At 48.0% G+C, this 11,215-nt stretch overlaps 1 protein-coding gene across 9 annotated transcripts in view; it reads left to right on the top strand.

The window, feature by feature from the left end:
- The window catches only part of TMEM44 (transmembrane protein 44), a 41,055-nt gene extending 37,139 nt beyond the window's left edge, over positions 1-3,916 (top strand). For 3 of the 9 annotated variants that reach the window (XM_017514625.2, XM_017514624.2, XM_037733472.1), the window contains exon 11: positions 3,388-3,916. In XM_017514625.2, the coding sequence (XP_017370114.1) occupies positions 3,388-3,498 (111 nt within the window). In that variant the 3' untranslated portion in view covers positions 3,499-3,916. The remainder of the gene's footprint in view (positions 1-3,387) is intronic. The other 6 variants (XM_017514631.2, XM_017514629.2, XM_017514628.2 and 3 more) reach the window with 5 other exon arrangements.
- The last annotated feature ends 7,299 nt before the right edge of the window (positions 3,917-11,215 follow it).

Genomic DNA, 11,215 nt, shown 5'->3' with positions numbered 1-11,215 from the left:
TGTAATCCCAGCACTTTGGGAGGCCGAGGCGGGTGGATCACGAGGTCAAGAGATCGAGACCATCCTGGTCAACATGGTGAAACCCCGTCTCTACTAAAAAAATACAAAAAATTAGCTGGGCATGGTGGCACGTGCCTGTAATCCCAGCTACTAAGGAGGCTGAGGCAGGAGAATTGCCTGAACGTGGGAGGCGGAGGTTGCGGTGAGCCGAGATTGCGCCATTGCACTCCAGCCTGGGTAACAAGAGTGAAACTCCGTCTCAAAAAAAAGAAAATGGATCATCTTTTGCTCAGATTCTCTTCATGCCTGGTTTCCAGGAGTGGTTTATCATAAAATGAAGTTTTAGGCTGGGCGCAGTGGCTCCCACCTGTAACCCCAGCACTTTGGAAGGCTGATGGGGGCGGATCACCTGAGGTCAGGACTTGGAAACCAGTCTGGCCAACATAGGAGATCCCCCTCTCCACTGAAAATACAAAAATTAGCTGGGTGTGGTGGCACGTACCCTGTACCAGTTTAAAGGCTCATTTAGATCAAAGGGACAGGTTGTTTCTGTTTGCAGGCACCTGAACTGGTCAGGGTTGGCAAGAATAATTCTTAAGCAGATATTTAAGAAGCGAGAACAGCGGTTTTCAATTATCAGGTCATCTAAGAATCACTCTAGGAGCTTGTAGACATGCTAAACCTTAGGTCTCAACCCCCTACCTGGGGGCTAGGGTGGGCCCCCAGCATCAGTGCGTTTTTGTTTTGTTTTGAGACAGAGTCGTGCTCTGTCACCCAGGCTGGAGTGCAGTGGTGCGATCTCAGCTCAGTGTAACCTCCATCTCCTGGGTTCATGCGATTCTTCTGCCTTGGCCTGCCGAGTAGCTGGGATGACAGGTGCGTGCCATCACACCCGGCTAATTGTTTGTGTTTTTGGTAGAGATGGGGTTTCACCATGTTAGTCAGGATGGTCTCCATCTCCTGACCTCGTGATCCGCCCGCCTCAGCCTCCCAAAATGCTGGGATTACAGGCGTGAGCCACCGCCCCCAGGCGGCATCAGTGTTTTCAGCCAGCAGTCTGGGTGCGTCTGGTGTGACTGGCCAAGAACACACTCTGACAACAATGATCTAGGTCTCAGACCTCAGCTGGGAAACAGTTTTCATCAAAGAGCACACTGGCCATCCTCAGAGAACAGAACGGGGCCCTCCTTCTTTCACTGGGGAGGTGGATCATGTAGGCTGAGGGGCCTGGTGGGCACTTTTATTTGGGATCTGATAGTGTCAGAAAGGAATTTGGTTAAAGGGCTCCAGCCGAGTCTGCAATCCAAGTTAATGAGATGTTTGCACTTGGAAGTGGCTGGCACAGGCCCAAATAGGGGATGAGCGGCACCGACCAAGTCACTGCAGGTCACTGGGGATCAGGTGGTCTTTTTAACATGATAGCTTTTAAAATCACCAAGTATTAGAACTTGATTCAGTTATTATCAGTGTATCACTAACAAACTGGGCTCTTTATTTCTGTTCAAAACAAAGCCGCAACTTGTGTTTTCTAATTGCCATGGCATGGGCATGACGTCAGTGGCTCAGGGGGCCTTCAAGATCTGGGACCTCTAAGGATCGGAATGTTTGATTCCGCTTCAGTTTGAGCAGTGTTAGAGCATCTTTCTTGGAGGGCATGTCCATGCCTGGCTCTGTTATCTTATCCAAACAGATCATCTGCCCAGGCGGACACATCCTATGTCAGCTCTGCTTGTTTCCTGGGTTTCCTGGTACTGTCGAATGGGACTTTGTGCCTCAAAATCATCAAAGAGGCTCAGAAACGGGAGAGGTCTTCTTATCTAGGTGCAGATCCAATACCACAGCTTACACATGGGGAAACTGAGGCCCCAGAAAACGAAGGCAAATTAGTGACAGGAGGAGGACTTGAGACCAATCCCTAACTGCCTCCATGGCTGGAACTGCAAAGGTAACACTAAGGAGCCCCTTGGGCTCTAATCCATCATGTCAGAACAACGGGAGGACTTCACAGACAGCTTCTTCAATGCTTATGTGCCCACCTGTTTTTGTTTGTTTTTGTTTTTGTTTTGAGATGGAGTCTCACTTTGTTGCCCAGGCTGGAGTGCAGTGGCGCCATCTCAGCTCACTGTAAACTCCACCTCCCGGGTTCAAGTGATTCTCCTGCCTCAGCCTCCCGAGTAGCTGGGATTACAGGCTCCACCATGACCAGCTAATTTTTGTATTTTTAGTAGAGATGGGGTTTCACCATGTTGGCCAGGATGGTCTCGATCTCTTGACCTCGTGATCTGCCCGCCTCGGCCTCCCAAAGTGCTGGAATTACAGGCATGAGCCACTGCGCCCGGCATGCCCACTTGTTTTAACTTTTCACTCTTACCCCGGCAAATTTTAATTTCCCATACTCTTCCGAGTCAGTGATGAAATAGTCACTGGCAGTGCCCACCACTCTGAATTGGGTTTTAAGTGTTGACAAGTCTGCTGAGCCTCAGGCTTAGAGGAAGCACCATGTAGGAGGCAAGAGCGAAACTTTGCTGTGTTCCTGAGGAGCTCGTTTACCTGAGACAACAAGGCAGATGTCCAAATAAACGGCAGGGCTGTCTGTGCTCAGGTCAGGTGCAAATGAGTGGAACAGGTAATACAAAGCAAGATGCAGGTGCGAGCTCAATGGGCTAACGCAGTCAGGGCAGGCTTCCTGAAAAGGTATTTACCTGGCCCATAAAGAACAGGCTGAAGCTGGGCGTGGTGGCTCAACCTGGTAAAGGCTGAGCACTTTGGGAGGTGAGGCGGGTGGACTGCTTGAGTCCAGGAGTTCAAGATCAGCCTGGGCAACACTGCAAGATTTTATCTCTACTAAAAATTAAAAACCTAGCCAGGCATGTAGTACATGCCTGTAGTCCCAGCTACTCGAGAGGCCGAAGCAGGACTGCCTGAGCCCAGGAGTTTGAGGCAGCAGTGAGCTATGCCCGCACCACTGCACTCCGGCCTGCGTGACAGAGCAAGACCTTGTCTTTAACAAATAAAATAAAAAAGGATTAAGTTTGCCTGCGTTTTTTCCAGGAATGAGTTAGGCATGGAGTCAGGATAAACAGAACATGACTCAGCCTTACTAGACAAGGACTTGGTAGAGGCAGAGAACAGTGGAAAATGAGGGTGGAAAGAAAGTGAGCTATTATGTTTTGGGTGGATGCTCATTAGTTCCGTGATTTAAAGTTATGCTTGCCTCCTTATGTCCTAGAAACACAGGCCTGGGTGACTTGTCCTTACCCTTTTGTCCTTGTCTGTGCCTGGATCATGAGAAACAGGATTGGAGCTGTTGTTTGGGGGGTGGGCGGGGGTTCAACAGATGAGAAGCATCCATGCCACCCAGGTACCCTTTGTATCTTTTCTCCACAGTGGGACCCTGAGGATGTGAACCTTGAAGGGAGCAAAGACAAGGTGGAGATACTCGGATCCCAGGTGCACTGGGACTCCGTGAGGACAGCAGACCTGAGTGCTGATGATTAACACCTTTGGAGCCAGCTGACCAGCTCAGAGCCCAGGATCAGGAGTTATGTTCAGTAATGCAGTGGGAATCAATCTGCACTGACTCCGTGGCAGGAACTGAAGCTGCTGCAGAAGCCGCCCTGGAAAGTGAGGAACCAGGAGCCGCCACTGAGTGTGGCTGGTTGACATCATAGCTCATAATGGAGCTAAGACTTGTCCTGTGGACAGACCTGGACAGGCCAGCATTTGTTCTGAAGATTACAAGTTTACAGACAGCGCTTGCTTTGTAAAGATAATCCAAAGGACATTGGACCCACTTTTCCCTTTATTCCCTTGAGATTCGGCCATAAACTGAATACCTGCTGGATTCCAGGAAGACGGTTTTTTTTCTTCTTTTTTTTTGAGACAGTTTCCCAGGCTGGAGTGCAATGGCGTAATCTCAGCTCACCACAACCTCTGCCTCCCGGGCTCAAGTGATTCTCCTGCCTCAGCCTCCCAAGTAGCTGGGATTACAGGCATGCACCACCACACCCAGCTAATTTTGTATTTTTAGTGGAGACCGGGTTTCTCCATGTTGGTCAGGGTGGTCTTGATCTCCTGACCTCAGATGATCCGCCCGCCTTGGCCTCCTAGAGTGCTGGGATTATAGATGTGAGCCACTGCGCCCAACCATGAGTTAACCTCACAAATAGCCAATGTGTTTGGATCTCAGCAGAGCCCATTCTGGAAGACCTGGCTGAGCCAGATGAAAGGGTGGGCCCTTTGCTGGGGGGCCTGGGGCACACACAGGAACCAAGACCTGGCTCCTGCCCCCCAGTCACCCACTTGAGTTATCTGCTGGAAGTTATAGATAGGACTGTGTGGCCAGCCATTGTTTGTGAGATCACTGACACTGTAAAACAAAGCAGACTGCGCCGGGTACCAGGACTTCTCCAACCTGGCAAGGTGGGGTTTGCAGGTCAAGGGGACTGTAGGCTTCAGGAACTAACTAAATGCATGTGGAGGATAAGAGGCATCATGGGAGGTGTTGAAGCACAGCAATCCCATTTGGGGATGACTTGGATACTGTGATGAGTGAGGGAAAGGCGCAGAGAATGGGGCTAAGGTGGGAGCGAACCCTAGGGTGAATAAATTCTTTTTACAGAAATTAAAGTGTCTCCGTGTGGAGTGCAATGGTAAATATGAATCCCTGTACAGTCACAGAAGTCTGCCCCGAGAGGAACTGGGAGAAATGCCAAGCAACACAGTTCTGCTCCGCGCTGGCCCACAGCCACCTGTGTGACTCAGCTGTAGCAGCCCGGTTTCTCCTGAGAGGCAGCTCAAGTTCTGGCAGCATGAAGGGGTGCTTTGGGGAAGCAGGTTGGCTCTGCAGGTCTCTGCATGGATCCTAATGCCCTGGGTGACCTCTGAACTACAAGTGATTTTAAAGCCGCCTGGGTACCCCATTTATCTGAACCGTGTTGGTCCCTGGTTGTCTTGGAGTTTGTTGAAGTCAGTTTTGCTTTGTGATGTTAACCACTGAAGCTGTACTTCCAGGGAAGAGGAAGATTTGAATGGAGGCCCAGGATGTGGGGAGAAAAGTGTGTTCAAACAGATGAAAGTATAGAGGGCCGGATGCAGGGGAAGTGGGAGTGAGCAAGGCAGGAAGGATCTGAGATGGCCAGAATGGATGATGCAGGATGGGCTGTAGGGGTGGGCAGAGGCTGAAAAGGAACCAGACTGTGGAGTCTGCTGAGTCAGTGCTTGGTTCTGTGGCCAAGTGCTAGCAGTGGAAGACAGCAGAGTAGGAAGGTGACTGACTTGCCTCAGGCAGACCACAACTGATGGGTGAGATTTTCATCCCTAAGGCTACAACATTCCAGGAAGCAGAAATGTCGTCATGGGTACAGAATGAACATCGGAAGGAGGTTTAATCTAGAGTACTGAGTGTAACAGCAGAGCAGAAGAGCTTATCTTTAGAAAGGCAGAATGCGTGGGGATAGGGTACTTCTGGAGTTTGCCTTTAGCACACCCTCTATCTTAAGGGAAGTCTGGATCATGCTCCCTGGGGCACCAAAAATTGGTTGGATCCAGGTGAAAGTGGCCATTCACCCAAGAACATCAAATGATCTTGGCCAGGTACCGTGGCTCATGCCTGTAATCCCAGCATTTTGGCAAGCTGAGGTGGGCAGATCACTTGAGGACACGAGTTCAAGACCAGCCTGGCCAACATGGTGAAACCCTATCTTTACTGAAAATATAAAAAATTAGCCAGGTGTGGTTGGGGGTTCCGGTAATACCACCTACTCGGGAGGCTGAGGCAGGAGAATCACTTGAACCCAGGAGGCGAAGGTTGCAGTAAGCAGAGATCAAGCCACTGCACTCCAGCCTGGGAGAAAGCGAGAGACTCCATCTCAAAAAAAAACAAAAAATTAGCCAACCCTCGTAGCCCACACCTGTAGTCCCAGCTGCTTGGGAGGCTGAGGCACAAGAATTGCTTGAATCCAATAGGCAGAGGTTGCAGTGAGCTGAGAATGCACCACTGCACTCCAGCCTGGGCAATACAGCAAGATTCTGTCTCAAAAAACAACAAAAACCTCGCTGACTTTGAATAACACGAACTACCGAAGGTCCAGATATTATCTACCTCCCTAGCTCCCATCAGCCCAGCCTCCTCCCTTCACAAACTAGTTTTTATCATCATGGTCCCAGCTTGTCTCAAGGGTAAGTCTCAAGCCTCTTCATGCACCGTGAACCACAAAACTGGGAATTTTGGAAGCAAGCTTTGGCTTCATTGTTCAAGACTCTTCCTGTACACAAAACTCCAGAACACTGGAGCCTCTGTGAAGAGATGCCAATCAAAATGCCTTTCTCCTAGTAGAAGTGGGCCTCTCTTGCAGTTTTGTCGCTAGTCCTTAGACCAAGAGGGCAGTGGGAGTAACTTGCCCCCATGACCCAGTGAGCAATGCACGGGCTTACCTACACTAGGGAGGGGCTAGGGAACAAATGATGTAATCATCTGCTCACCCACCTGGAGTTGTGTAATACTGTCTGGTTGTGCTGCCTATCATGTGTGTGGCTTGCAGCATGTTACCTAACCTTTGTGAACTCCTTAGGTAGACTAAGAATAATACCAATCTAGAAAGCCTATGGTGAAGACTAAGTGAAATAACGTGAAAATGCAAACATAATACCTATTCAAAGTAGGCTTTGAAGAGGGATTAGTGTTCTCCCCCCTCCCATGCTTCCTGCCCACAAATGCTGAAAACAGTAACCAAATAATCAGACCTACAGATGGAAGAGATTTCAGAGGTTTGAATTCCCCAATTAGTGATTATTCAGTCCCTACTTAAGCTACTCTAAAAAAAGGATTTCACCTATTTCAGGTGCCAGTCTTTATCATTTAGTAAAAGCTCTGCTAAGATTTTCTTAAAATCCTGTCTAGATCCAGAAGAACTAATCCCCCTATCTTCCTCCCTCAGTATGATGAAGAGATCTATGAGCGTCATTTGAAGACACATTCACATTGCTTCTTTCAAAGGGGTATGAGCTCCTAGAGTAAGAAGAGGCACTGGGCCAAGGAGCACGGCTAGGCTCCAGTTCCCAGGTCTGATGCAGTGTGATCTTTGTCATTTCCCTATGTCACAGTTTCCTCATCTGTAAAGTGAAAGTTGGGCCTGATTTTTTTCATTTTTTCTCTTTTATTGTGCCAATTTGTTTCCCACAGCATACTAACATCTTTATAAACTCGCAGGAAAGAGATATTGTAAACACAAATTTCAGATATACTTTGAAAATAGGTTTCGTTTTGTTTTTAATCTTAGGGAAATATATTTTAAAAAAAAGAAAATAGGTTTCATATACCTTTTCTCATATACCTATAACAAATACCTCTTTCTGTTTGAATTTTACTATCCGCTTAAGATAAAAACATGTATCAATCACTAAGGAAAAGGCTAGAGGAGACAGGAGACTTAGAAATATCTCCAGAATAATTTTGCAACAATTCCAAGATTCTCTGCACTTCTTTTTCTGTCCCTTAATTAGCCTTCTCTATATTTTCCAACTATGGAGGTATTGCTGTACTTTCTTCGATTTTACATTGTTTTCGATGCTTTTGCAAGGAATCTCTGCCTTGAACGAACCCAAAACATACTGCAATGTTCAGGAAGATCTCCAAGTTTACACCTGCCTGTATGAATCCCAAAAGTCGTCATCAGGTCAAAGGGATGACCTTAGAGAAGAAAGAAGTTCAAGAAATGGTGCCCCCTTAAATGACTTAGCATTAGAAAATACTGACTTTGTGGCCGGGCGCGGTGGCTCACGCCTGTTAATCCTAGCACTTTGGGAGGCCAAGGTGGATCACCTGAGGTCAGGAGTTCAAGACCAGCGTGGCCATCATGGTGAAACCCCGTCTTTAAAAAATATTTTTTTCTTAAAAAAATAAAAAATAAAGAAAAGAAAATACTGACTTTGCTTTTTCTTTCATCAACCCTGGAAGCCAAATAAGGCAACCGGGCATTCAGGACTTCTTTTGAGCAAAACACGTGATTAACACGTGATTACAGAGTTAACTTCTTCAAGACCAGAACACGTAATTACACAGACAACCTTTTCAAGAGACTCTGATAATCTGTCGCTTAGAGAACTCTGCATACTGTCCCAATTCCGTCTGAATTTTCCATTAGCTGCCAGTGTTGGTAGCAGAGGGATCGGGTCTTCTCGTCCTCTCCTCAGGGTCTGGCAGCTGTGACTACTGCGGAGTTCAGTCCCCAGAGTCGGGAGCGCTGCCTTTCCCTTTTCAATTGCCAGGGAGCTCATCCACGACTGTGCCAGACGGGCAGCGAGTGGTCTTCTCGAACTACACGAAAAAGAGAAAAAACCTGAACTAAACGCCAGCTCCCACTGCTTAACTCCTCCCAGCTGCATCCGCCAACATCTTGCTGCCCATTCCCAGCACCACCAGCGCACTTCCGGGAAGAACGACATTGCGACTCCGCGCGTGCGCACTCCGCAGCCACCGCCTCCCGCGAGGAGCGAGAGTCCCGCGGCCCCGCCCCGCCCCGCCCGCGCTGAAGGCCCGGGTTTCTGCCACAAGCCAGCAACCGCTAAGGGCGTCTCCGTAGTGCAGTTTGCATCCCACTGGTTTTTAAGGAGATAATTACGAGCTTATTTTACGGTTCATATTGTGCTTAAGACCTCCCAACAGCCTAACGGTATATTATGAATCATTCTTGGTTTTTAAATACGTTAAGAACCTTTTTGAAATAAAAATAGTGCAGGTACATAGTTTAAAGAAAGGAAATCAGATTGCCCCAAAAGGTTTATGAAGAAAAACAATAATGTTCTGTCCCTTTGATCCCAAGAGACTCCTTTTTAAAAACTTTTGGGCCAGACGCAGTGGCTCACGCCTGTAATCCCAGCACTTGGAGGCCGAGGCAGGCGGTTCACCTGAGGCCAGGAGTTCGAGACCAGACTGGCCAACATGGTGAAACCCTCGTCTCTACTAAAAATAAAAATTAAAAATTAAAAAAAAAAATACAAAAACTAACCTGGCGTGGTGGTGGTCGCCTGTAGTCTCAGGTACTAGGGAGGCTGAGGCAGGAGAATGCCTTGAACTCGAGAGGCGGAGGTTGCAGTGAGCTGAGATCACGCCATGGCATTCTAGCCTGCGCAACAGCAGCAAAACTCTGTCCCCCCCAAAAAAAACAAAAAAACAAAAAAAACTTTTACACGTTCTAGTAGTTGTCTCCATTCCGTTTGATTTGGAACATGCTTTCCCGCTACAGGCTTCTTAAGTAAGATCATCATACTTGTTTTCCTGAGATGCATTCTCTTCCGCTTCCATTAAGTACAGGCTGATGAGGCTCAGCAGCAGGGCCGGGCCTCTGGTGTACTGAGAACTGGATATTCACTGTCTCCGCATCCAAAGTTGTGTGGCGTCCCTCGCGCCGGGACCTCCTTGGCCACCCCGCTGTTCCCAAGCTAGAACCCGGCTTCTGAGCCCAGCACGCTCCAACTGCAGCCTGGCACAGTCCACGCCTCTGCTCAGGACTTGACCTTTCCTTTCGGCCTTCTTCGTGTCTTAGCACTTGGAGTCCCAGGGGAGATCTGAAGAATTCTCTAAACCCACAGCTGGAACAAGGGACGTCATACACGGCGGCCACCACAATCTTTCCCAAGGACAGCCTGGCCATGGATGAAAAGGGCCATTTCACGGGCCTTACATTCTGCTAGTCAGTATAGCCTAAAGCTCTGATATTCAAATATAGACTCTGAGGCTCCACCCGGGAGTATTCTCTAGATTTGGGCAGGGCTTGGGAATCTTAACAAGCTCTTCAGGTGATTCTGTTACAGATGATCCAGGACCACTCTTTGAGAAAAACTGTCCTCAGGAAATTACTTTTATTTTTTTCCCATCTCTTCCTGGTATTTTATTATTTTTAAATACAGAGACGGAGCCTCAGTAGGATGCCCAGGCTAGTCTTGAACTCCTGGGCTCCAGAGATCCTCCTGCCTCAGCCTCCCAAAGTGCTGGGATTACAGGCATGAGCCACCATCCCTGCCAGGAAATTACTTTTTTTTTTTTTTAAAAAAAAACCCGGCAGAGACTCAGCAAGAAAAGAAAACTTCAGGCCAACAGGAAATTACTTTTAAAACAGGTCTATTTGTATGAGATGTTCTCACAAAACTACTTAGAATAGCAAAAAATGTGATAAAGCTCCCAAACCCCACTGTTGGGCAGGATTAAACATTATACTTTATGGCTGTGTGCAGTGGCTCATGCCTGTAATCCCAGCTCTTTGGGAGACTGAGGCCAGTGGATCATCTGAGGTCAGGAGTTCAAGACCAGCCTGACCAATATGGTGAAACCCTGTCTGTACTAAAATTACAAAAATTAGCCAGGCGTGGCAGAATGCGCCTGTAGTCCCAGCTACTCAGGAGGCTGAGACAGGAGAATCGACTGAACCCAGGCGGCAGAGGTTGCAGTGAGCCGAGATGGGTGCCACTGCACTCCAGCGAGAGACTCTGTCCCCAAAGAATATATATATACTTTATTTTTATTTATTTATTTATTGAGATAGAGTCTCTCTCTATTGCCCAAAGTGGTACTATCTTGGCTCATTGCAACCTCTGCCTCCTGGGTTCAGGCGATTTTCCTTCCTCAGACTCCCAAGTAGCTGGGACTACAGGCACACGCCACCATGACTAGCTAAATTTTATATTTTCAGTGGAGATGGGGTTCACCTTGTTGGCCAGGCTGGTCTCGAACTCCTGACCTCAAGTGATCTGCCTGCCTCAGCCTCCCAAAGTGCTGGGATTACAGGCGTGAGCCACTACATTTGGCCCAAACATTATGCTTTAATGAATAGATGATATTTCACCATTAAACCTAAAAGATAATAGAACCAAAAGGAGAAAAAGAAGTGTGTCTAAACATCCTGCTAAGACAAAAAAAAGAAAAAAAAGTCGTAGAACCATGGCCAATGTAGTGAAACCTCGTCTCTACTAAAAATGCAAAAATTAGCCACACGCCTGTAATCCCAGCTACTTGGGAGGCTGAGGCAGGAGAATCACTTGAACCTGGGAGGCAGAGGTTGCAGTGAGCTGTGATCGTGACACTGCACTCCAGCCTGGGCAACAAGAGTGAAACTTGGTAGCTGGGCATGGTGGTGCGTGCCTGTAATCCCAGCTACTCAGGAGGCTGAGGCAGGAGAATTGCCTGAACCCAGGAGGTGGAGGTTGCGGTGAGCCGAGA

The sequence above is a fragment of the Cebus imitator genome, unplaced genomic scaffold, assembly GCF_001604975.1.
Source record: "Cebus imitator isolate Cc_AM_T3 unplaced genomic scaffold, Cebus_imitator-1.0 Scaffold529, whole genome shotgun sequence".
Lineage (NCBI taxonomy): Eukaryota > Metazoa > Chordata > Mammalia > Primates > Cebidae > Cebus > Cebus imitator.
This window is presented reverse-complemented; position numbering and strand designations above follow the sequence as displayed.